This window comes from Epinephelus fuscoguttatus, linkage group LG7 (genome assembly GCF_011397635.1).
Source record: "Epinephelus fuscoguttatus linkage group LG7, E.fuscoguttatus.final_Chr_v1".
Taxonomy (NCBI): Eukaryota; Metazoa; Chordata; class Actinopteri; order Perciformes; family Serranidae; genus Epinephelus; species Epinephelus fuscoguttatus.
In genome coordinates this window covers 35,110,700-35,137,715 of record NC_064758.1, presented here as the reverse complement: position 1 = coordinate 35,137,715, position 27,016 = coordinate 35,110,700, and the positions used below count along the sequence as shown (strand labels likewise).

General features: G+C 40.0%; 2 protein-coding genes across 11 annotated transcripts in view; both read left to right on the top strand.

Moving 5' to 3' along the window:
* LOC125892332 (rap1 GTPase-activating protein 1-like) overlaps positions 1-22,233 on the top strand; it is a 78,740-nt gene extending 56,507 nt beyond the window's left edge. For 7 of the 10 annotated variants that reach the window (XM_049582284.1, XM_049582282.1, XM_049582283.1 and 4 more), the window contains 16 exons: positions 1,132-1,215; positions 3,963-4,063; positions 4,225-4,354; positions 6,553-6,708; positions 6,792-6,863; positions 6,958-7,044; positions 7,132-7,272; positions 9,507-9,638; positions 12,209-12,286; positions 14,654-14,763; positions 16,462-16,584; positions 16,775-16,910; positions 17,010-17,121; positions 18,938-19,017; positions 19,174-19,221; positions 19,465-22,233. In XM_049582284.1, coding sequence (XP_049438241.1) covers positions 1,132-1,215; positions 3,963-4,063; positions 4,225-4,354; positions 6,553-6,708; positions 6,792-6,863; positions 6,958-7,044; positions 7,132-7,272; positions 9,507-9,638; positions 12,209-12,286; positions 14,654-14,763; positions 16,462-16,584; positions 16,775-16,910; positions 17,010-17,121; positions 18,938-19,017; positions 19,174-19,182 — 1,551 coding nt within the window. In that variant the 3' untranslated portion in view covers positions 19,183-19,221; positions 19,465-22,233. The remainder of the gene's footprint in view (positions 1-1,131; positions 1,216-3,962; positions 4,064-4,224; positions 4,355-6,552; positions 6,709-6,791; positions 6,864-6,957; positions 7,045-7,131; positions 7,273-9,506; positions 9,639-12,208; positions 12,287-14,653; positions 14,764-16,461; positions 16,585-16,774; positions 16,911-17,009; positions 17,122-18,937; positions 19,018-19,173; positions 19,222-19,464) is intronic. The other 3 variants (XM_049582287.1, XM_049582285.1, XM_049582292.1) reach the window with 3 other exon arrangements.
* A 1,824-nt stretch (positions 22,234-24,057) lies between these two features.
* Positions 24,058-26,922, top strand: aurkaip1 (aurora kinase A interacting protein 1). The gene is made up of 4 exons (XM_049582296.1): positions 24,058-24,133; positions 25,608-25,707; positions 25,811-26,274; positions 26,590-26,922. Exons 2-4 carry the CDS (start codon positions 25,662-25,664, stop codon positions 26,704-26,706), a joined length of 627 nt encoding a protein of 208 aa, XP_049438253.1. The 5' UTR covers positions 24,058-24,133; positions 25,608-25,661; the 3' UTR covers positions 26,707-26,922.
* The last annotated feature ends 94 nt before the right edge of the window (positions 26,923-27,016 follow it).

Sequence of the window (27,016 nt, the reverse complement as noted above, 5' to 3'; positions counted from 1 at the left end):
ACCCCTTAAAACTATGAATAAAACAGTTTCATGTTAAAGAATCAATGTTTTTCTGACACTCTTATCACAACTACTAAGGATGCATGATAATGTCATTATCGGTATCAGCCGATATTGGCTTTAAAATGAATCGGCCAATGTGCTTTTCCTTGTTTTGCACAATGAATAAATATTACATACATTGAAAACGATGTGTGTCATGTCTCCATCTGCTAGTGGGCCATTGTGATGAGAGCATGATGTTGATTCCACTACAGAAGAGACTTGATCACTAGAATTAGGTGGGGAAAAAAGTGGTATCGGTTATCAACCAAATGTGCCGTTATAGTTCAGCATATCGGATCATTCATTCATTTTCTGCAACTGCTTTCTTGTTTGGAGTTGCAGGGGGCTGGAGCCTATCCCAGCTGACATTGGGCGAGAGGTGGGATACACCCTGGACAGGTCACCAGACTATCACAGGGCTGACACATAGCGACAGACAACCATCCACACTCACATTCACACCTACGGACAATTTAGAGTCACCAATTAACCTGCATGTCTTTGGACTGTGGGAAGATAGCACAGAAGGGCTCCTCTACCCCAAGGATCGTATCACCCACTAACCAGGAACCCTCTTGCCGTGAGGTGACAATTCTAACCATTGCACTACCATGCCTATCGAGAAAATCCAATACTGTGCATCCCTACTAACTATGGTTGCCAACGTGAAAATCCAAAAATGCAAAAACAGAAATGGTCCCATCTTGAGTCAGTGTTTCTTTTGTCCATTCTGGGCTACTGTAGAAACATGGCAGTGCAACATGGCAATCTCCATAGACAAAGACCCGCTCCCTATGTAGCTATAAACACCTCACTCGAGGTAATGAAAACACAATGACTCCTATTCTCAGGTGATTATACACTAAAGAAAACATACTTGTTATATTATATTCCATTTCTGCCAATATATCCCTTTAAATCCTACACACTGTGTTCCAATCACTTATACTGGTAGCAAGTTAGCGAGAGATCTCTTAAAGGCCGGTATGAACAAGAGGAATGATGACATTCATGTGGTCACCAGTCTTGGAAAACTGTGAACTCATCCTTAAATGTTTTTTTGTTCTATCTCTATATTTCTCACAGGCTTCAAGACTTATTGTCACCTTCGATGAACATGTGATAAGCAACAATTTCAAGTTTGGGGTCGTCTATCAAAAGTTTGGACAGGTGAGCTATAAAGTCTGAATGTAAACTAAAAGGAAATATGCCTTCTTTTTAATTTGGTCCTCGGTGGTTCTGTGGAAGTGCATGCATTATTTATATTCATTGTATTCAGTGCATGAACAACGAGAACGTACAATACATTGTAATTTGTGATTTCCTCAAGGAAGCTGATAATGCTCAGTCCTCCTCGGTCTTAATTATGGCTTTCAGCCCAGTGACTGGCTGTCTTCATCGCCCCCTCTCATTTTCTGAGGCAATCACAGCCCTCTTGTTTACTATGTGGGGGGCAGAGGAGCTGCTGAATGCTTTGCTGAGGGCACTTGTACCTTTGAATGGAAACATCAGTATGTAGAGATCTGCAGTGGAGAGCCGTGCAGTAGTTTAAACATATGCCCATATGATTCGTATGATATCTCATGAAAAGTTCTGTGCACATGTCAAATTATACCTTATGAATTAGCACCATGATATCTTGTGAAATAGCGCCTTTACCAGCTAGGTGATGCTGGGTTCATACTGGACATGGAAGCGGCCCAGTTTAATTGTTGCACAGCCGCCTGTGAGCAGTCGCCTAGCCAGTAACACCAGAAGTGAATTTCTCCGCATCGGTCAGCAAGCTGCTCTGATTCTGCTCTGTTTAAATTACATGTAGAGCTCTGTCTCTGTCTGCTTGTGTCTGTGTGTTTGTGTGTGAGTGAGTGTGTGGTTCTGCTCATCTGTCTTGCTCTCTGTTTAGACACAACTAAGATATATGTGGAAACATGGGATGTCTATTCTATCATTTATCATAGTCAGATCATTTGTATCATATTAGTATATCCTTTATTTCCTTTAAAAAGGATTATCAGTGTGTTTTCTTACCCAATTTGCTTGCGCCTTGTGGAAAAAAATAGACCAGACACAAAAACTATTGCTGCAGATTGTGAGCCAGCCAGGGCGCCCGGCGCTGCACTGCGGTGTAAGCAGCCCAATCGGTTAACATGGGTGCACAAAGCAAGCCATCAGTGCTCCACAGTAAAACAGCATCCTTTGCAGCGCTTCTGTGTCAAGTGTGAACCTGATGTTGGGGTTTGAGGAAGATTTGTGCTTGGGTTTTCACTTCACGTTTACAAGTCTGAGGAAGAGCTTGCGTGCTCGAAACGTCACGAATGACAAAATAAAATTATTAAGTAATGGGAGTTCTATTTGGTGTGCGGATCATCTTTTTCTTTTTCATCTTCACTTGAGTTTTTTGATCCAGCACCCAATTGAAATTTTCTTTGGGATGTGCGTGTCACCACCTCTTTTTTATGGGTTTCACTTGACATCACGCCATGTCAGAACTGACGTGACAACTTGACCTTAAATATGTACCTTAACTCAACACTGACTTTTGGTTTCACATGGTACTATTGAACCCTGGTATCTTGTGTCCTATCTCATGTCCTCCTCATGGATGTATGAAGAAATTACTGATACAGGGTTAGAGGCAGGTCCCTGTTCATTCCTATGAAAGTTGTTCAGTTCAAGCCAAAAAAGTTTGACTTCTGTGTGTAAAATTACCCGTACCTTCCGCATCATCGGGCCCATAACGCAGCCAGGCACACCAGAGACTTTGTCAGCTAAGCAGCTAACGCCCGCTTAAGTTGCCCACTAACCTGAGATGATTTAATCATGTGAGTCGTGTCGACTTTTGAAATGTTATCAGACTGAATGAATCAAATTTTGAAAGTGAAATGAGTCATTTTGTAGGAGGTTGTGATGCTCAAAAACATTTGCCACTGATTTACAATGTAAGTCTATGGGAAAAAGTCTTTTTGGTCTCCATGGCATCACGTGATGGATTTTAATTGTCCGATTTGGCTGCTATGTTAAACTGGCTCAGCGCTGTTCCTTCGGGCTTGTTCTCCCTACGCAGACTTTGTCGCTCTTCATACTGTGTGACCTGACTTTATCCTACGCACTCGTCATATGATGAAGGACAGCCTGCAGCATATAGGTCACATGATCACCGCCTCAAATAATTGTGCATTACTTTTCATAGGTACAAGTACAAATAGTGAAAGAGAACAGCCTGTTTAAAAACACTGTTAAATAAACTGTAAAAGAACTGAGGGCCATGTCACAAAGACAGTGAGGACCTTCTGTTCATGCTTCCGAACACTTTCTCTTCAGAAGGGGTGCTGAGTGGAGAAAGGCATGATGTTTAATTTGGCATATTGCACACAGGAAACAAAACAGAAATACTCAATGAGCAACGTAAGCTTCTTCTCAGGCGTGTTTCTCTGTGTTGTTGAGGCAGGTTTGTTCATATCACTGCTGCACTTGTTGTCAATAGATAGTCAACTGTCTGACAGAGCTGATCATTATTGTACCAGCTTTTCCTTAAGCCTGTCTTTAAACCTTCTGTTATACAAAGTAATATTATCGATCTGAAATGCAAATGCACTGTGTTAAACACACCGGATACACTTCACTCCCCTACATTCAGTTATCAGCCCTAATGATCTGTTGCACTAAAACACACCTTATATAAAAAGCTCAGAGGCACTCTAGTATGCAGATCTTACCTCTTGTGATCAGTTTTCCTTTTGCTCCTCACACATTGTCCTTACTGCTCTGCTTATTTGTAATGCAGAGACAAGTGCTGTTATTACTGGACTCTGGTGTACAATACACAGTCGACCATACAAATCGTCCTCAGCCCTGCTGCTGAAATCCGTTTGTCCTCCAAGCCCTGATGTTTATGAGGGATTTTTTATTGGTTACAGACTTCAGAGGAAGAGCTGTTTGGCAACAGTGAAGAGAGTCCTGCCTTTGTAGAATTCCTGGAATTTCTAGGAGAGAAAATTGAGCTGCACAACTTTAAAGGGTAAGGATCTGACTCTGGTTTGAAGGCACTATATATACTCTGCCATACATAGTTGTAGCATGATGCCAAGCGCAATTTACAGTATGTCAGGCCAGCTACTTGAATGATGGTCATGGCACTGCAGTGAATATCTTGTTAGACATGGCTCTGTGTGCTTGCAGTTTCCGTGGAGGGTTAGATGTGACTCACGGGCAGACTGGCACTGAGTCTGTCTACTGCAACTACCGCAACAAAGAGGTCATGTTCCATGTGTCCACAAAGCTGCCTTACACAGATGGGGACACCCAGCAGGTACTGTAATCCAATACCAGGCTAACACACCTTTCATGATTCACTGCGAGCAGTCAGACAGGTTCCCTCTAGTTATTGTAGTACCATATTTTGCATGTTCCTCCCTGCTGTGCCAAACACCCGCAGCATATATTTGCAAGAACACAGTGGTAGTAAACATGAATCACTTTAAATTTATTCTTTAGTGTCCGCATATGTGAGCAGCACTCCTCCCTCTCAGTGATTTAAAGTACATTGTTCACACGACCGAGTCCTCCTACTCCGCCGCGCGTATTCACACAAACACTGATTAATTAGCACAAGCTCTCACACCATTTGCTGTCGTCGTTTGTACAAACACAGATGAGGCAAGGTCTATATGCTCAGTCTCCCCAGCAGTAGTGGGTGTTAGGCATTGGCTCCTCTGATCCAACAGCTGCTTGCTCAGGCTGTCGTGAGGAGAAACAGCAAACCCTTGTGGTGGTTTACAAATTTACATGCATTCAGATTTGAGACAGGGAAAAGGAAGAATTAAGAGGAAGCACCTCTTTGTATTTATTATGCTTTCTACAGTCTATTCACGGCACAAATCAGAGCCTGATTATACAACAAGAAAAGCAAATGTCATTTTATCTTCTTCTTAAACACAAACTGAGGAAACTGAATACTTTTTTCATGGAGGTTTCACACAATTTATTAGCTGTCCATTTGCTAATGTGCCACATTTGCTAGCTTTGTGTTGTCATTGTTATTAAAACAAAGTGTTCTTTTAATGGCTGGTCTTTATCAACAATTAGTAGAAACTGCAACAATAGGTTTTTTACTTATTGTCTTCCAAAATCAATTCCAGGGAGCATTACAGTAAATTTGTCCTCATAATTTTCCCTTTCCGAAACCTGCAGATAACAAATAACATTAATGAATATCATCCAATGTTTTGCATCAGCATTCTTTCATCCTAAAATAATTGTCTTGCACAGCTTGCATTAATTCACCCCTAAATTTATTGGTCATTAAAGGGAAACTTCTTTTTTCCAAGCTCTACCCCACTTTCTCATGTTTTTGTGTCTAACTGACTAATGGGAACAACAATTTTTGAAACTGGTCCAGTACTGAGCAAGACTGCTGCAGCTGCCAGCTGTGAAACAGGCTGCAGTGTAATTCCTGAGGGCAATTGAGCAGCGTCAATTACGTCCACTCGAAGTGTTTTTGCTACTGCAATTTAAGCATGTATAGAACCAGCATATTTTCACATCTAACTGGGCAAATTAAAGGTTTATTTCAGTGAAACAAGAGTTGGTAATTGTTGAAACAGAAAATAGATGAACCAAGATGGCTTTTGGGTGTTTTATTTTGCTTCTGTTGACTTTGAAAGAAGTGTGCTTTGCAATGATAAAATTACTGTTTCTTTAAATGGAGTCTGGTGGGTTTAGTGATAGTGATTTTCGGGGCTGTTTCTGGTAAAACAAAAAGATCACATTTTTTAAACAACAAGGTTTTTCTCTGTATAATTTCTTTTCATAATGTCAGACACTTAAAATAACAATCTGAGCCTGTCGGTGGCAAAAGACAAATGCTTTTAGTGGACATAAATTGATGATGCTCATTTATGGATTACATTGCATCCAGTTTTGCCACTGCTGTTTGCAGCACTCTCCCTCAATCTTGAGGCCTGTACTACGAAGCCAGTTCAACTTACCCAACATACCTTTTTGTTATCAGGTTTGACTAACCCGTCACACTGGCCGTCTGGATAACCGGTACTAAAAAGCTGGTTATCAACTAGTTCAGTCACCTTTGGGTTTTCCTATCCAGCCACTGGCGTGTCCATGTAAAACAGGCAGGGGTGATGACTACGAGTGACATCATCACAACCATGAACGAAGGAGGTGGCTTCATATCATATGAGATAAAACAGTACTAAAGTATTTACAGTACTGTCCTGCAATGTCAGTGATGCGGGATGTAAATGAGTAATCTTATAACAGAAAATGTAGAGCCTTTGAAAATATTCACCATTGGTCAAGATATAATTTCCTCACCAGGCTATATGTGACATTAGAATAGAATATTTTTCGAGTTAACCCTGAAGTTACCTTGCTATCTCCAAATCCTGCATACAAGCCTCTGGACCAATTCCAAAAAAAGTTGTTCCTATAAGTTACTTAAGACACAAAAAAAGTTACCCTCTAAGTTGCTATGTGGCTGGTGTATTGCAGTTGCAGAGAAAGAGGCACATAGGGAACGACATTGTGGCCATCTTATTCCAAGAAGAAAACACTCCCTTTGTACCGGACATGATCGCCTCCAACTTCCTCCACGCCTACATCGTGGTCCAAGTGGTCAACCCCTGCACTGACAATGTTCTCTACAAGGTAACTAATCTCCCTCAATATGAGCTGACATTGCCTCCTGTGATTAAGGCTTAATTAACCTTCATCTTACTCATGATTTTTAGGTGTCAGTCACAGCACGAGATGATGTACCTTTCTTTGGCCCGGCCCTCCCCAACCCTGCTGTCTTTAAGAAAGTAAGAGAAAGAACCTGTAGACCTGAATGACTGCGTGCACTTTCCACCTCCTAATCCAACATGTTGCCTTGTCTCTTTGCTCGTCTCTTCCCAGGGTCCTGAATTCCATGAATTCCTTTTTACTAAGCTCATTAATGCAGAGTATGCCTGCTACAAAGCTGAGAAATTTGCCAAATTAGAGGTGAGTTGTCGTAAAGCGTTTAAATCATTTATAGTATTTTGAAAATACCCTTTGTTTCATTTCACTCTTTGTGTTTGTGTGTGTAAGGAACGAACAAGGTCGGCCTTGTTAGAGACCCTTTATGAGGAGCTCCATGTCAACAGTCAGGCCATGATGGGTGTCGGAGGAGACGACGACAAACTGGAAAACGGGAGTGCAGGAGGAGGAGGCTTCTTTGAGTCCTTCAAGGTAACTGGAGAGGCAGCAGCAGAGGCGGGAGCTTCAGCTTCACTCTCTGCAACTCTCTGCTTCAAATAAAGAAACAAAATTAAGCTAAAACATGTTTTCATAAACACCTTGCTTTGTAATTCAAAGATAGCAAGACTATTAGTTACACTTGGGCAATTTTAAAGGAACAGTCCACCCCAACATTTAAAAAAAACCAAAAACCTGTTTTTCCTCTTACCAGTAGTGCTGTTTATCAGTCTAGACTGTTTGCTTGTGTTTGAGATATCGGTCATAGAGACATCTGCCTTCTCTCAAAATATAATAGATGCCACTCGGCTAGTAGTGCCCAAAGCATCAAAAAACTTCATTTGAGACACTCAACAGCAATGTCTCTTTCCAGAAATCATGACTTGGTTGCTCATAATAATCCACAGACCTTGTTGTGAGCAGTTTCATGTAGGAACTATTTTTTCTCTACCTACAGTAACTACACCCATCAACCATGTCACCATGCAGAGGGAAGTGTGCATCTACTCATGGATGAGAGGCTGATGCTTGTGATAGTGTGAGATGTAAACAATAATGGCATCCTCCTTCGCTTTTCTGAGCTGTAATGTTAGCTAGGTCACTGGTGCTAGGTGAGCTAGCAGTAGATGCACACTTCCTTCTGCGCGGTGATACGGTTGGCAGGTGTAGTTCAGTAGAAGGAAATAGTTCCTACATGAAACTGCTCACAACAAGTTCTGTGGATTATCTTCAGTCACCAGGTCATGATTTCTGGAAAGAGACATTGCTGTTGAGTTTTTCTAATGTCTGTTTTGGGCACTGTGAGCACCACAAGCTGAGTGGCATCTAGTTTTATTATATTGAAAAGAAGGCAGATATCTTCATGGCCAATATCTTCAACACTCGGCAACTCACACCAAAACAATAAGTTGATACATGACAGGTAAGAAGGGAAATATGTATTTTTGATTTTGGGGTGAACTGTACCTTTAAGTCAAGCGTAGGCTTATTTCCATTACAGTAGTTTGACATTTAAGGACTATGTTTCTTTGCTTTTTCACCAAGTGTTGGATGGAAAATTGTCTTTGTGTCTCCTAAATATGAAGCAGTTAGCTTAGCTTAGCATAAAGACTGGAAACAGGGGGAAACAGGTAGTTAGACCTACAATATTTCTCAAGAAATAAGTACCCACAAATTGCAATTTTCACACTTTGGCTTTTGTAAAGATAAAATCAAGTGAGATATAATGTGTTATTTAGCGAGCATTAGAGGTGCCAGTACCTGGATTTTGTTATTTTCGTGCAGCTTAGTTAGCCATTACCCTCTGTTTTTAGTCTTTATACTAAGCTGAGAGAACCTGATGCTGCTGGCTTTAGCTTCATACACCAGTGCTTTGCGTCTTCTCTTGGCCAGAGAGTGACAAAGCACATTTCCAAAAATGTCAAACTATACCTTTAAGTGTCATTATAAAACTATAAAGAGTATTGTTACTGCACAGGAACAGTATAAAATTGGTATCTACACTAACCTTTTCTACCAGCTGTCAAATGTTTCCTCTGTGGATGTAAAGAAGGGTGTCTTTTCTCTGGCAGTCTCTCAGGGTTGTTCTTATCTATATGCAAGCTGTGGGGCTGTAAAGGTTTATCAATCTCCCTCATTCTCTGTCAATTTGACTGAAGAGAAGCTCTGCTGCTCTGTCCTGCTGGAACACACCACTCCTGGCTTCCCGGCTTTTCTTTCTCATGCCTCCTTGCTGTTTTGTGCTGCTGTGCTCTCCGCATGCTCCAGTGTTCACTCACTAGTCCCTTATTTATGTGATTCTGTCATAATATGAAAGTGGATGGATAGATTTCTTTCATCATCAGATGCCTTTGCCTTCACACTCCATGTCAGACTTCCATGTCTGCAAAGAGGTGCGCTGGGCTTTAAACCTCTCCTGGCTGTATTTAAACTCAGTGTGGCGAGACATCTGCGAGCCACTTGGTGCTTCTACTTCTCCTCTCTTACCACCTATCTAGCATAATGACTCATCTGAATCCTCCTCTGGGCATTAAAGCTTAGCAGTGCTCTCTGTCGCTTCCTTGTCTGTCAGGATTAGCATCAGGCCGGCGCTCTCTGCCTGTAGTGGTCAGTGTTCAGGGACAACCCCGAGGCTCCTCTCAGCCTGTAACGCCATACAGCGATGCTGAGGGGGTCACAGGGGTCAGCGCCATCTGAATGTATCTCCTCCTCCTCGTCTCTCTCTGTAGCGGGTGATCCGCAGCAGGAGCCAGTCAATGGATGCCATGGGTCTTTCTCTCAAGAAGCAGCACACATTCTCTACTAGCTTCAGCAGCAGCTTTAACCACGAGCCTGCAGAGAGCCCCAAAATCCCAGGGATAGTAAGTACAGACCCACTCCTCCTGGTCTCGAGTGAGGCGACTCTCGCTTCCTCTGCCCCCCACCCCCCCCAGCAGTTCTACTAGAGTTCATGCCCCCTCCTCCCTCACTTGCCTGCTGCACTAATGTCTCACAGAGAAGAGCTTGAGTGGAACATTTATGCCTGGGTCTTAAACTTGGCTCTCACCTTGCAACAGTTGCACATTGTCTGCCACCACAAGATGGAGTGACTGGACACTCATAGACCTGAATGCTTTGAGAACACAGGGGGAATTTCTCCCCGGGGTTAAAGCTGCTTCTAATACCTGCTGTTTATTATCTGTGTTGTCATTTTTGAAATCCCTGTGCATCTGCATTGCTCACAAGTGCTCACTTGAATTATAATGAATGTGGGTTCAGTCCTGTTTGTGTGTGTATGTGTGAGTGTGTGTGCATGTGTGTAAGATGAAGTCTGTCGTTTTTATTTTTTTAATGGTTATTATGAACAAATGGTTATTTCTGGCATCAGGTGAAAACCTTGTATCTGCAAACTGGCATTTTTTTTGTATTTTGTTTTTTAGTTTTAACAGTATATGATTGGCTCTGCAAACACTGTAAAAAGTTGAGTGTTGCATAACAATTTTTGGCCCCAAAGAGGAGCTTTTTGCCCTTCAGTTGTAAGTCAAACATGCCCTTAAATTGTAGATACAAGGTCTTCACTTAAAGGAATACTTAACCCCAAAAATGAGTATTCGTACTTCAGTCACTCACCCTGTGTTGTGTTAAAATCATGAAGAAAACTTTGTTTTTCTCACATGCCTCCACACTGAACAAAAAATCCAAAAATGGATAATATTTTTAATCAGTTGAAGACATAGGGGTCCATGCTGAACAACAGTAAAGCTATATCAAAAACATCTGTTTACAAACCCTCACACACCTTGTGCAGACCCCAAAATAGAATCTGAAGCTGAACTGAAAGTGAAACTTTTCTATGCCCTCTTCCAGGCCAGACTCCATTTACAAAAACAGTAATTTTACCTCATTGAACACGGGAGGTCTACTGCTGCCTCACTCAGTAGTTTGTTTTTGTTAGGGGCCGTACACATGCCGCGTCTTTAACCGCCTGGAAAACACGAGGTAGGGAGCTGGGCGCTGCCCTTGTGCCTTTTGGTGCCAGCTTTCAACAGCACAGTGGCAGATTGTGTGTGCACTAACATGATCAACTTTTCCATATCCGTCACAGACTGATATTTAAGGAAGAAGGGAAAGATGTATGTTGGCTGTGCTTGGTTGTTCCTCGTCACATGACATGCGGTGTTCGCTGCTGCATTCCAAAAGTTGAACTCAGTTAATCTCAGAGCATAGCCTGAAAAATGGGTGCTCGCAAACACATGTGCGCTGCGACGGCATCACTCTGGCGTTTGATCATGCCTGCTGTGCATCTACATTAAAAACAATTAAATTGCAGGCGCAAAAAACACGGCATGTGTACGGCCCCTTAGTCTGTGACTTTGCTGAATCTGAACTAACCCTTTAAAACACCAAAGTCACACAATACCACAAACTAACTAACTGATGGAGGCAGTGGTCGACCAGCAGCTCCCGTGTTCATCGAGGTAAAATTACTGTTTTTATGAATGAAGTCTGGCTTTGAAGGGAGCAAAAATAAGTTTCACTTTCAGTTCAAATCCAAAGGTTTTAGCGATAGTGCATGTGTTTGGGAAGTACTGAGCATACAACTGGATAAATGAGACTTGGATTATACTGCACAAGCTGTGTGAGAGTTTATGAACAGATGTTTTGATGCAGTTTTGTTGTTGTTAAACGTGGACCCCAATGACTTCCATTATTAAGAATTTTCTTTGGATTCTCTCTCATGCCATGGAGGCATGTGAGAAAAGGTTTAAATTAAATAAATTCAGCATAACACAGGGTGAGTAACTGATACACAAGTGGTCATCTGGGGAATGTAGTATTCCTTTAACAGTGACTATGCATATGGTTGCTTGTTTGATGTATAAAGACTATATACTGTATATTTTGGGGGGCTGAGGGTATAGAAGTAAAAATCATTTTGAAACACACACCCACATTAATACTGTATTTCTGGATCATATTTGAAATTGCCTTCAAAAATAACTAACCACTTATTAACCAACATCCTACACTGAAGAAGATATAAGTCGAGCTGCTTTTTGCCCATAACCCTGTCTCGCTGTGAAAGCTAATGTACAACATGCTGTGTGTCCTCCTCTGCTGTTTTTATCTTCTCTCCATCCTCTTTCTCGCAGGCATATGGCTCACATAAACTGACTCATCACTTCTCTCTCCCATTCAGCTGTCTGTATTGCACCCATGGAGCCAAAAATGTCCCTCTTTGTATTCTCCAGTTAGCACATGCTTTGTATTTTGCTAACGACTGACTGCATGGAATCTCATATATATTTGTATATATCTCATGTTTTCTCTTCCCCTCCCTTTTACCCTCCTCTCTTCCTTTTGTCATCTGTCCTCATCACTATCTATCTCTCTCTCTCTCTCTCTCTCTCTCTCTCTCTCTCTCTGTATCTCCTCTTCCTGTGTGGCTCAGTCATTGCTTGTCCCAGGCAAAAGTCCCAGTAAATATGGACGTCGAGGCAGTGCCATAGGGATAGGAACAGTAGAAGAGGTTCATGTCTAATTCTAACTACTCTCTAACTACTTGTTTCTCCTCTTTGCTCCTTTTTTTGGTTTTGCCTGCATGGCTCCACTGCATCATGGCCAAACACCTTTCTCTATACATTTCTGTATTTAACATAATATGCATTATGTGTTACAGACAGGATATATTTGCATTCAGAGCATTAGCTCAATCTGTCATAAAACAGAAGCAGATATTGATACTCTTCTCCACGTTCTCTCATTAATTGAATGATTTCTCATTTCCAATCTTTTGGATTTTACATAGACTACCATCTGAAAATCATTTAAAGGAACAGTGTGTGAGATTCAGGGGGATTTAGAGGCATCTTGCAGTGAGGATTGCAGATTAGAACCAGGCGGCAGCCTCCAGGGCTGAAACATGAAGCCAACACAGAAGCGCCAAAAACCAGTCAGTCCCCATAGACCCCCATGTCAAAATGCCCAACTTTAAAGCAGAAGTAAACATGTTTACAGCCTGGTACCAAAAAAAGACCACTTTGGTCTCATTAGCTAATTTCCCTACTTATGATAACTGTACAGGGATTTTTGTTAAACTCATTTATTGCATTTTATTAAGGCTTAAAGTTATGCATAACTAAGGGTGGGCTGTTTTGAGTGACAGGTTATCTGCTGATAGTCTCCTCTCAGTCAGAGCCACCACTCACTTCCACACAGCGCCAGCCTCTCAGCCAAATATGGTCACTCCTAGCTCCCAAAAGCCAAGCTGTCGACGGCCGAAATGCTCAACTCGAGACTTCAAAATCAGAGTCCACAAACCAGTGGGTGACGTCATGTTAGCTACGTCCATTATTTTCACAGTCTATGAATGCAACTAGCTGAAACTTCTCCAGGTCAGGATTCCTTCAGTGTTTATTGTTCAGGAGGTTTTTACCTGGAGCCGAATTATCAGCAGAGGCGTCTTCCTCTCCAAAACAAACAGAGGCGGTGTTTAAAATGAGTAAAAACATTGAGCAAAGCAGTTTCACGTTGCAAATCAGTGTTTCTCCTACCCTGTTTGGCCTAGCACAGGTTCACTATAGCAACTGCTAATGTAAGCTCACCTTTTTGCTCTGGTAAATTCAGATCAGTGCATTTAGAAGGTTTTTACCAGGAGTTGAATTATATGCATAGGTCTCCTTCTCTCCAAAACAAACAGACCCAGTGATTTAAACTGGTAAGAACACTGAATACAGCACTTTCATGTAAAAAAAAACAAGAACAGCTATTTCCCAATGCTCTCATCACAGAGGGGCAGCAAAATACATACAATTGCCCTAACTAGAGCCAGTATTTGATTTGTCCGTTCTGGGCAGCTGTAAAAATATGGACGATGACCTGCCCTACGTAGATATAAACTCATTAAAACTCATCTTTTTAGAATGGCTTTTAATGCGTAAATGATGTTGTGTGTATTTTACTGTATTCTATTTTATGATCGTGTTTTTCTAATGTAAAGTGTTTGACTACTATGAAAAGCGCTCTAAAATAAATGTAAATTAATTATTATCAATGGTTCACACTAAGTTAACCAGAATGTGATTCTTATTTTCAGGTGATTATACACTAAAGAAAACATACTTATTATATTATATTCCATTTCTGCCAATAAATTCCCCTAAATCCTACACACTGGACCTTTAAAGCAATTAAAGATAGGCACTGTTCTGTCGTATGACTGTAGCACATAGATAGTAGAACCCAACTTTGGCTCTCTTCTGACTAATATTGTAGATTTTCTTCTCTTCTCACTGTCCTATCTGCTTTACTGCAATATATGTTCGCCTTCTGTACTCCTTTATGACTATTCTGTATTTTAATCCCAGTATGCTTAATTCCCTATTTGTTTAAAAATGATGAATATTAATGATTTAATGACGCCCTTGCAGAGAAATTATGAAGAAAAAAAAAAGAATTCCTGTCATGCTCTTTGAAGCCACATTGAGTTAAAAGGCCTTTTCAAGTTCTTATTTGAAGAGCTTTAAAAGGGAGATTGAATGAACAAAGCAGTCGCTGAGAAAGCATATTTAGTGGTAGGCCCTGGAGCCTTTAAATCCATCTTTCATCCCCCGCCTTAGTGTGCCCTGCGCTGGCTGAAAGACTGGCACCAGGGCTTGACATTAAGCCGCTAAGTGCATACTTTAACTATTTTTTCATCATAGTAACAACTCAAAAGGGAGCTAGGTTACTGTTCAGCCTTTCTCCCCCAAATGAATACAATAAGAGTGAAATTCAAAAACTCCCCTCAGTTATAAATAGACAGATTGATATGCTCTTGAGCAACTGATATGACTCAATAATATTTGAGGTATTAGAAGTAGTCTGACTCTTACTGTCTTCCCTCTCTCCCTGGCAGTCTTTGATAATCCCGGGGAAAAGCCCGACCAGGAAGAAGTCTGGTCCCTTCAGCTCCAGGCGAAGCAGTGCCATCGGTATTGAAAATATTCAAGAAGTCCACGAGAAGAGGTGAGAAAAGATGCCTGCACATTACTGCTGTAATTATTTTTCTGTGTACCCATACAGCATTCAGTATCATCTACCTCTTATGTATCTAAAGCTTCACTAACGTTCTTAACTTACAACCTTTTAGGGACTGTTCGATGCTTTTCAGAGGAGGGGGTGGCTGCGGTGTGACTTTGTTACTTTTGCTTGTATTTTTTTATCTTGACCGTCCCCCACAGCTACAAATACTTTTCTTTTAACTAATTTTTATTTATAAAGCGCTTTTCAAAACAGAGTTACAAATAGCTTTATATGTCAATAATTAAAACAGACAAGACATGAAAACAACTTATTTTAAAAGAACTGATAAAAATACTTTAGTATATAAAAGCTGAAGAAATAAAAGACAGTCTAAATGAATTTAAAACTCAAGTAAAACCAGGAAAGGCTCCGATAAACGTTTGTTTTAAGAAGGGACCTGAAACAGATCACTGACTCGTCTGACCTGATTTCCTCTGGCAGACTAACTGTAGGTATTGGAGCCAGTGCAACAAGCAAACAGCACAGAGGGAGTGACAGTCACCATCAAAACAAACAGCTAATTTCAATAGCAAAATGCAAATCCTCCTCACATATCGCATTATCACGCAATCCATGCGTGCACTTTAGCAGAATTTGGGAGCAGTCACACGTCCTGCCACACAAAACCAGCTAAATGTAATCAGCTTACACATCAAACACTCACACACGTCGTAGCAGTAGCAACATGGGCATATAATAACTTTTTCCAAATAAACTGTAACACACAAAACAGCAGCCAGAATAACACTAGTAACTTGGCACAGCGGCTGTTATTAGATTTTAAAATTTTACCATTTGATGATCTGAAGATAAAAGTTAAAAGTTGAAAAAGGAAATTCTGGAGTGGATGAAAGCCTTGGGTTTTGCTATTGGCATGTTCCCAGGAATGCAGAATTTAATGCTTTTAACAGAATCTGGTCACTGCAAACAGTTTATTTTTGGCTAAATTTGTAAACGTAGAATAAAAGGATTTTGATTAAATATCCTGATTTAAAGCTCAGATTTGGTTACGTTTTCTAATGGAAGTGCTCATCAAAAATGATGTGTTCAAGACCATCAGAATGATGAAAATCTGATGATGATTTCTTTCTTTACAACCCAGTCTCACTCTTAAGTTGTCACTCTGGCACTTGGGCAGTGACTTCCAGCATCAGACACTGAGGAAAACAAATGTCCTTTCACGATACATGCGTAATACACAGCTGGTAGCTGTTATAGTTTATTGGCACAACAATGAACACACCCAGGGTAACTTTCACGTCATATCTGGACGTGGAAAGTCCATGACCAAATGACGATATGTGACGAGGTCAGAGTGAGAATGTGTTGATTTTACAGTTTCTGATCTTGATAACTGGTGTCATTTTGGCAACTTAATGGAATAAAACATGCCTTTCAAACCCGCCAACAGGATTTCAGAGAGTATTTGTAAAGGAAGATGTCCCTCCCCTAAGCCAAAATAAAAAACACAAGTCTCTTCCCAGTGCTTAAAAAATGATTCGACATTTTGCACCACCCTCTTCCCTCTCATAAGTAACGAACAGTCCCTTAATTTTTATCTGTGCATTCACATGAATTGCTTTTGTCTGTGTTACACCCTGCTTGCTTTTCCTCATATTGTGTACCACATGTCTCATGCAGCAGCAGAGAGAGCTCCCCAAACACCCAGAAGACTCCTGACAGCGGTCATGTCTCGCAAGACCCCAAATCTGACAACTCGTCCAACCAGAGCTCCCCTGAGGTGCTCACAACCACCAAGAACAGGTGTGTATCTTAGGTTACAGCCATATCAGATGGATTTATTGATCATAGAATTCACACCTTGTGTTGAAATACCCGTGTCTGTGTAGCCGCTGGGCAGTCGTCAGCTGCAGCAGCATGTTGAATGACTGTGTCCTATACATAAGATAAAATCAGGTTTGGCTGTGCTAGAGGGTGATAACCCAGGGTGTAGTTCTTATCTCGGTGGCAGGGCCCCATCCATCCCCGAGGGTCATGACCTCTCCCGCTCCTCCTCCAACGCCAGCAGCTTCGCCAGTGTGGTGGAGGAGAATGAGACAGAGGCCACGGAGGACTATGACACAGGCATGGTGAGTGCTACATTCAGCCTGTAAGAAAACATGACGAGTGCATATAAATGATCTGTTGATCTCTACGTCTAATATGTCTCTCATCTGCACGCTCTCCAGGAGAGTCTGTCATCTGCCGGAACGCCACACAAGCGAGACTCCTTCACCTACAGCACCTGGCTGGAGGACAGCGCTAGCAGCGCCAGCACCACTAGTCGGGGCAGCTCCCCAGGTGAGGGGTGGATGAGATGTTTGGAGAAGCAGGTTTAGCATATTAAAAATGTATCCAGCACTTAGAAGGAATAAGAATTAATCAGTCTCACAGGGTTTGTAAAACAAATAATGGCTTCTTTTACAAACTACTTGTTTTCTCATTTGTATATTTGTTGATTTATTCATTCACTCACATAAGTCATAATAAGGGGAGAATTTATCAACTCATGCATGCAATGACTCATCATCATTTAATGCATGAATGAATGCAGGATGCTAAATGAATTCCTGCTGCTCACTGTGAAGAAATAATTAAGGCGTTATAAATGTATATGATTTATCTCACACATCTACAGTCCTCCTTGAGGGGTCATCATTGAATAAACAGGATATTAGTTAGGCTTTCAAAGAGGGCAGTAGGACAGCAGATGACAATAACGTACAGAGAGATTTCTCTGGTTTACCACAGAAGAACACAATGATAAAATTTAACAGAAATGTAATTTCAACAGTATTTCTGTTGTTCTACCAACGAAATTAAATATTTTAGCTCATTCTATATGTATAATTGTAATGAAGAAATGAACAGGCCATGGTATATGACTGGCTTCAGTTTCTTTCTTTGAGAATGCACACACAGCGAAGTGCAAAACATCCAAAATTGAAAAATATCACACAACTGTTCTCTGGTACATAATGCTTCGTTCACCTCCAAAAAATTTTTGACAATCCTGCCTTTCTCACGGTGGTGCTTCCGGTTTAAGCCCTTACATCAGTCATGTGAAAAATAGATCAGCCGATAGCAAGTGTATGAAACAGCACTGTCATATTATGATTTTTTTTAAAAAAAAATTATTTTTTGGCGTTAAGTGGTTAGAGCAGCAACACTGCCCGTGTGAGCAGCGCATATATGTCGTGGAACTTCTTGTATTTATTTTGGCACCCATTTTAACAGATTAGAGCAGCCACACTGCCCGTGTGAGCAACACTGCTCACACGCAACTTGACTGCTGTTAAGCTGCAGAACATCTAGAGACTAGTCTTTCCAGTTTTCTCAACATGAAACATGCAGTTTTCAGCAGAAATAGACCGAGAAAATCAGCTTTTGATAATCATATTGACATGAAATTACCTTTCACTACAGTTTCAATCTCTTTATCTATCACAGACATGAAAACATGTAAATATTTCTTTTCCGTATATTCCTTTCCTGTTTTTGTTTCAAAATAAAAGCCCTCTGACATCATTTCTCAACAGAATCCCCTGTCAATACAAGGCTTTTTATTGTGACATATTTGGATGATCATGTTGCTGACGATGCAGCAGCCTACAAGGCACCGTAACTTTCGGAGTACTGGCTTTAATTGTGGAAATACAGTGCTTAAAGCAGCAGGAGGCTCTGCAGCAGCACCGCAGCAGCCACACTCGCTGTGTGAACACCACACACATGCCAGCTGCAGCAGTTCAGCGAGGTGGCCAACACACACTGCTCATGCAGGCAGTGTGGCCCAGGCATTAGTGGCTACCAAATGTTTTACAAGACAAATATGAATGACCATTAATACAAAACATGTAACATACCAACCATCTTTTAGAATATTCTCTAACAAATACAAATTTTGCCTTTATCTATTAATGGAAAAAAGGTTGAATATCATTTTTTTTCACCACAAAGCAAAAACATTATGTAGTCTCTCTACTCTTTTTTTCAAACACAATGTACTCAAATCTCCTCCATCTTCCATCTTGAAATGTATGGATACCCCAAGTTCATTTTAAAATCAATCTGCGATGGACATACATATGATTTAATACAGTGCTGACTTATCCTTCAGGGCCTGGTAAACCTGAACGAGGGAAGGGGACAGACGTCCGTATCAAACTGGAACGACCACATGATCATCAGTCCTCATCGGTGAGTCAACCCCACCGTAGACTTTTCTATTATCAGCTACCTTTAAATCACTTTGCTGCTCTGTGTGATTTTTTTCAATATCGCTTTATGTGTGTTGTTGCTGATGTTTGGTTCTTGTACTTTGTTTTATGGCTGTTTGTGCATCTCTGTGTGCAGAACTGTTAGCTCCACCCATCTGGTTGTATCCTGGATCTCCATCTTCAGGTTAGCCTTTTGTCAGTATTCTCTCATGGACCAAATGATACTTGAGTACTGTTAATGCACTATGCATTCAGGTGTTTTCTATTTCACTGTTTAAATCATAATGCTTGTCAGGATTACTGAGGAATACACAAAATCAAGACAAATAGATGTTTTTGCAAGTTTAAGTCATTGATATAACTAGTGATGTGTGCATTCTAATTTTGTGTCAAGAGTTTTGACCAAGCATCTCTTTTACTCCCAAAGCATTCCCATAAGTCACAATCCCTCTGAGAGGTGAGACAAGTGCAGGTGTTCGCCATGATCAATGATGACAAGGACGAAGATGAGGAAGATGATAAAGAGGAGGAAAAGCAAGTGAAGCCTGGCCGGTCTGCTGCTCAGTGAGGGCCAGAGTACAGCATATCCAGAAACCTGGAGGACACTGGAGAGGGTGACGCACAGAGAGGGGCCAGCTTTTGCACAGTGTTGTTTCCTTCCACTCTTTTCTTTGCCTGTTCACACATCTGTTGCCTAATTGTATGGTTTTTTTTTACCACACCTTTTGTTTCAAAGGCGCACATTTTTATCGACAAATTGAATAGTTTTATTTGTAAAAGGTATAACTTTGATTTAGTTTGTGATGTTGAAGCCCAGATGTGCTGGCTGACAGGGTAAGGACAGTGCCACTGAGCTCTTTGTAGAGACTGTGACGACTTTTGCTGCAACATAGAGAAGATAATCGCCAGGATAGTTTTACCAAATGAACAAAGGTTTCGGCTCAATAAAGATCTCTAATGTATACATTGTACCAAATATTAAGCATCAGATAAGGGTGTTTTCAAACAAAATGTCTAATGTGATATAAGATTTTTCTGTTGGATGCTGTTTGGGTCCTGACACACCAAGCCGACTGTCAACCATTGGTCAATGTCAGGCTGTCGATGAGCATCTCTTGCGCTAAATTTTGTGGTGTATCCTGCACCATTGACACTAGTAGGCCCTTGATGGCTTTTTTTAGGCTGACACAGTGTGTTGAATCAGCGTCAGAGCCCGTCGGTGAGTGAAATCACTCTGATTGGCAGTTCAGCTCAGTGCACAAGAAGAAAACCAAAGTGAGGAAAGTAAACAAATGACTAAATTCAAGAAGGTATGAGATCAAAACAAACTCGTTATATTAGCTAAGGTTATTTTTTCAGCCACTGAGTTCTTTCACAGAAATTATACATAATTGTTTGTGTTATTGTTTGCTGCCACGTGGCAAATAGCATTTGTTCTTTCAACATTTGGCTGTGTTGTTAATGTGCTAACTGGCTAAGTAGTGTCTTGATATGTCTTGTCGGTCTTCTGGTTTCCCTTATTGAATGACAAAAACAGACTACCACCATCTACTGGAGAGTTACTGCTAGGTGGTTGTTGGCTGTGGTCCCTACGGTATGTTCAAGTGCAACTTTTTGGCCGAGACAAAGGCAATGTGAGGCGACACAGCAGCCAGTCTTAGTCACAAGTTCTTTGATGTCGGTTTGGTGTGTCTGGGCCTTTAAATGTCATTATTTTCTGGGTTAAAATCCAAATAGAAGGACTGTATAGCCACAGTTAAAGGAGTGTACTACTACTTCCTTTACAATCAAAATCTCCACAAGATTAGATCAGAATTTAACACCACAGCTCACAGTGAAGAGATAACATGAAATAGCCTTAAAACTTAAAGGGACAGTTCACCTCAAAAACAAAATACATATTTTTCCCTCTTGCCTGTAGTGCTGTTTATCAATTTGTGCAGTGATGCAGTCAGAGGATGTAGTGAAAGAAAATAGTTCCTGCATGAAACTGCTCACAACAAGGTCTGTAGATTATCTTGAGTAACAAGGTCATGACCTCTGGAAGGAGACATTGCTGTTGAGTTTTTCAAATGTACTTTTTTTATGCTTGGAGCACCACAAGCCAAGTGCCATCTAGTTCCATTATATTGGAGAGAAGACAGATGTCTCTACAGTCGCTATCTCAAAAAACTCATCAACTCACACTAAAACAAACCACACTGATAAATAGCACTACAGGTAAGATAACAAATGTGTGTACTGTCTCTTTAAACATGCAACTTCTTTGTCCCTCAGATTTATTTTACCTCACTTTTTTGACATGTTCTGCAGCCAATAATGGGATTGCATTTTAGATTAATTGCAGAACTAATGTATTCAGAATCATTTTTAAGCACATTAGTTTCTCAAAACATATCGCAATACTGTTATACTCCAGCGCTGTCTGTGTGGTCTGCTAATGTAATGGACATATCCATCAACAAGTGATCTCAATGCTTTGTCTGTCTTGTCTGTTGGTGAGTCTGTTGGTGAGTCTCTACATTATGTTATGAGTTTCTTCTCTCTTTTATGTTTTTATTTATTGATTTGGTTCCTGTTGAAGTGGCATTTATATTGTACATCTGTTCTACTTTACCTCTATGGTAACTACATTCAGCATCCTGCCATGTGCTTATACTGTATGTGTTGCTTTGGAGTAAATTATGAAATGTTCACATCTGTAAAGCTCTGTCTATTTCAAGGGTCGGATCTCTTTCAGTGCAGTACATTTGCAATGCAATTATAATAAAACAGTGAATATTTATTTGCTTTTAAAGTGATGAAATAACTAAATACAACTACTGATTTTGTAAATAGATATCCTAGTGGAGTACATAGTGTATAATGCAGAGACCATTGAGTTGAAATGGGATTGACCAACATCTTGAAAACTGCCAAGTTAACAGTTTATTGTTTTATTTCTTGTACTTTTATGTTTAAATATTATTTTGAGAGGAGCATTTTGTAGAAGAGAAATATTTTAAAAGCTATTCCGACTGTTCTGTAAAAGGGAAATCTCACAGTGCATCCTGCTGATCATTTCAGTTGCCTTATCATCACAATCTGATGGTGTAAGTATAGACAGTGAAGCAAATGGTCAACAGCTGGCAGAATTTACAATGAAATGAATGTTTTGTTGTTGTTTTTATTGTAAATAAATGCCCTAAGACATTTACAGTCTATTGTACTCGCACTCTTTTGCCCTACATGTCATATCACACACAATATTCTGAATGCCACACAGTGAAAATCCCTGCTGTGAAATGACTACAAACTGTAGATGTTCCACTTCTCACCATCTTAATGAAAGCTGAGAGAGAAAGCCCCATGAATAAATGATTTGATGTGGCTGCCCACAAGTATGTAAAACTAGAGCAATCTAAAAGTGGAGGCTTCCCTTCTTACACAACTGTGCCACATGGAAGAAAGACACATTGGTTTTAATGAGTCAAAGGGAAATAAAACTGAATTATGACCGAAAAGAGCTTTCCAAATGAATCTGCTCACAAAATAAGAAGGGGACTATTGTAATATGTTTATAGCACTTCGTAAATAGGTTTAGACATATGCAATTTTACAATGGGAAAACAACACGAACGACAAAGTAAATACTCTCTTTTCTACTCTGTTCTGAATAGTTTGGATTTTTTTAAAATGCAAATAAGTGCTATAATATGTGCAAAAACATTCATATTGTAAGTAAAGTTTAAAAAAAAAAAAGGCCAGTCGACAAAGTGAAGGTCAGTTTTTGTGCATAAACAAAGCAGTAGCTTGCTGCTCTGAGCAGAGACCCCTGGGCCGTGCTGGGTTTTTCTTGGTCTGCAGCAAATGTTTTAAATTCAGTCACAAAACACAGCACATAAGGCATGTTAGCATTTGTGATATCACAGATAAAACTATAATTTTAGAATTTTATTAGTATAAAATAAGATATATTTCTTTAGTATTTACAGCTGCAGTTATTGATGTTACACAGCATTTATGAAAACTCTTTGGTATGTGAGAGCTGTCATTTCCAAATTGAATGTTTTTTTACTATTTCGCATAAAACTGTTGACACTCCTCCCCCTCCTTTACTCATCAAGTGTTTATACAAGTCATGTGACCCCATTAGGAGGAACATCACTTGCCACAAGCAAAATTTTCTGTCTCATGTAGAGTATTTCCCCTGGGCTGCAGGTTTAAATATTCATATTCAAATGTTTGTTCAGATAAATGCTGATGACCTGTTGTTCTGCAGGTATGTGGTCCATAAACATCAAAACATGGCAGCAATTTGAGCATTTTGATGAATGATTCTGATTCTGAATAAAGATAACGGACAGCTACATCGAGCTCAGTAGTTACAAAACTGCCCGTTGCTCAGTCGCTGCAGTCATCTTAAAGCGATAATAAAAAATATTAGAATTGTTGAAGATAATAAATAAAAGGCATAAAATAAACCTGGATCAGCTCAGATGTAAATGATCATAGACATGTTTAACTGTATTTGTATCTATTGTTTAGCTGTCTCAAACACTGAGTCGCATTTCTGTTCATATTCAAGGGTTCTATCTCAGTTATTTATCCTAATTATCACTGAGGCGTTAATGGTTCAGTTGGAACGACCATTGCTGCGCAGATTGTTAGTGCCCTCCAGTGGCGTCATTCAAGCATTGAATTTACTCACTGTATGTTGCTACTGTAAGCATAAAGGTCCACACTACAGAGTATTATAAATGACCCAAAAACAGTCTATAATAAGGTTTTCTGTATTTTATTTCATAATTGTTAAATAATAGTGCGTGCAAGCAAAAATCCAACAATGCTATGACTATCAGGGCACAAACACAGCTTATTTATTTATATTTGTCTCTACATTATTATTATTATTATTATTATTATTATTATTATTATTATTATTCGTTACAGCTAAAGTTCTCAGACTCCTTCTTTTAGAGGTTCTATATAATTGTTCCGGCGGAACCCTTGTCAGCTAAGAGAAACAGGAAGCGTGTTCATTTTCTGTTGCTCGAGCCGGACGTAGGCTCCCGGAGTCACATTGAGGACGAAAACCCCGGTCAAAGGAATATTAGGTAACGTAACAGTATTCGTAAAATAAGTTACATAATTTCATTCGTGTTGTCAGGTAGTTATTGGCCAACACGTCTTCGCTGTCAGCCTTTTAGTGTTTAAATCTTGAATTTCACGTCCAAAGCGGAGCTACAGTGCTAACTAGCATTAGCAACAGCCCGAAGCGGGGGCACCTGGCAACTAGCGTTAGATGATAAGTTAAATTCTTATCAGTTTGTGTTAATATTAATTCTGTTGCATTCGCTTAGTATCGTAAGTGCATTTAATTCATTTAAACAAGGTAAAGGACATCAGTTATTGTCGGTCGTCTGTCTGTTGGCCAGCTTAACCCAAACCCAGATATTGGACACGTTATTTCCAACTGACAGTCATTTTCATTGCTGTATTTTAAACAAAAAGATGCCCATGACAGTTTCACGGCGTTTACAGGGAATTTTCAAGTGTCACAGTCTGAACCGGGTCATTCAAGTTGTGCAGCAACAATTATGTCCCCATAAAATACTTCCTCATATTTTCTTTAAAATGTGTCAAACAATAATAATAATAAATGTCTTAAATTGTAGATTAAGGCCTTCTTTCTCACATAAACACAGAAAAATAAACATTGAAAATACTTTCTTTTTTTTCTCTTTTTGTTTTTACTTTACTGACTTTTTTTGGGGGTATGTGCTCGGTTTAATAATGCCCCCATTGCAAAGTAATCAAGTACTACAGGAACTGTAAACCATAAAATTATTAAATATTCCGCATATTCTATAATTATTTGTAGGTGATGATAAACTCTCTCTGATTATATACTGTGTATTAATATATAAGAAAATTTTCAATTATCCTTCTTCTTCTTCTTCTTCTTCTTCTTCTTCTTCTTATCACTATTCCATTTTTTTATTTTTACTATTTTCATTATTTATTGTGTGTTCCTGAAGTCATTTTCCTCTCTGATACTTTGTAGTTTCTCAACTCCTATCATTATTTTATTGGTGATTTTGTAGGCGATGTTAAACTCTCTCTGATAATATACTGTCTATAAATATTTGGAAGAACACTTTTAATATATATATATATATATATATATATATACCATTTTCATCATTTACTGTGTGTCCCTGAAGTCATTTTCCTCCCTGATGCTTTGTAGTTTCTCACCTCCATTACAATTCCATTGAGACCATTTTAATGTGTTTAAGAAGCTCTTCAAGTTCCACTTTGCTGAGCTATGGCTAACTTAGATCTACATGTGGTCTATAGACCAATATAAACCGGTGTTCTGATAGGGATTATTGTTTGAGTGCCTGAGATATGCAAATATGTTTTCCTGCCATCTTGATAGGTAAACATGTGTAAAAGTTATGAGGCCAGAATGAATGAATAAATTGTATCTATTTATTTTCTATGGATCCATTAATTGTTTCATTACTGATTTGAAAGTTCTATCAAACATGTATGACCAACACAGTACTATGCTCATGCCCACAGGACCAGTGACCAGTCAACCCGTTCCTGATGACTGTACTTTGATGATCATTAACAATGTTTATTTCAAAGGTTGCCCCTCGTCTATTACGTAGAGCAACATGTAAGTATGAGCAAATATGTATTCATCAAACCGGTCTTAACTTAAACTATATTTTCTGTTCATGTTATAGATAACGTAATTTACATTTTCCCTTAATCCCCAGGTGCACTTCAAGCCCATGGAGAAGTTTTAAATATATGTGCACAACCGGTTCTTCCAGCTTACTGCTCCTCGCTACAACAAAAACTAAGAAACTACTCAACAGCAGCAGACAACACACCTCCCCCTCGATGGGTACAACTTGAGCCTGAACTGGAGGAGGCTCTGGTGCCGCGTAAACTGTCAGTAAGTCCTCTGGAGAGCTGGCTCTCCCTGCGCTACTCCCTTCCTCCCCTGCTGGAGTCCGCTCAGCCGCAGGAGGACGTTGGGCTGCTGGAAGAGAAGGTGCTGCCTCCCATCTCTGTCCCCGTTTTGGAGGATGGGGAGGGTTCAGCGACACCCCTTAAATGTAAGAATGTTCTGGAGATTCGACGGCGGAAGATTAACCGGCATAAATACAAGAAGCTGCTAAAACGGACTAAGTTCTTGAAGAGGAGAGTGATGGAGGGCAGGGGGAGGAAGAAGCAGGTGAGAGTTTATTTTCTTTTGGAGATAAATTAGTATCCTGTTATACTCAGGAGACACATTATGTCTTACTGTTTTGACAAATTTCTTCTTTCATTTAAAGCAAATTAATATCTAAGTATGATGTGTGATAGTTTGATAAGAAAACAAACACTAGTGTAGATTATCTTGGTGTATATATTACCAACAACAAAGTCTCAACTCAATTGTAATGTTTATTTTGTGCAGGATTTTTGCGTGCATGATGTACAGTAATTGTAATTAAAATCTAAACTAGCTGAACATGAATTTACGGGACTGTTTGTTTGTCCTGTGCAGAAACGATTTGAGGACGACATGAAAAGGATCTGGACACAAGCTGGACTGAAGAAGGCTCCGGAGGGGTGGCAAGCACCTAAGATCTTTCTCAAACATCACGGAAACAAAAGGGACTGAGAAACACTGACTGTGATTCAAGTTCGTGTCACGTGATCTCTCACACTGGACGGCTCTGCACACCTCACTTCACACGCTGCAGTTAAAACAATCAGCCTACTCTGTGTTCTTCGCCGCATGTCTCAGCGATGAGGACGTATTCCCCGATGGCATATGTACAATTATTTTTAACAAAGTGTACATAATCTAATAAAGATCTTTCTGTGTCAAGCCCAAGGCGTGGTGTGCTGTGCTTCTCTGTTGACCTCATTTTAGGCTGATTTAAGAATTGCAGGCCTGTGTACATTTTTCCTTTTCTTACTGTGGATGG

Excerpts from the sequence above, each read along its gene's own strand:
- aurkaip1 (XM_049582296.1), top strand. The coding sequence starts at position 25,662 with ATGTTTATTTCAAAGGTTGCCCCTCGTCTATTACGTAGAGCAACAT. Across the intron at positions 25,708-25,810 it reads TCTATTACGTAGAGCAACAT|GTGCACTTCAAGCCCATGGA; the intron begins GTAAGTATGAGC and ends CTTAATCCCCAG. Across the intron at positions 26,275-26,589 it reads GCAGGGGGAGGAAGAAGCAG|AAACGATTTGAGGACGACAT; the intron begins GTGAGAGTTTAT and ends TGTCCTGTGCAG.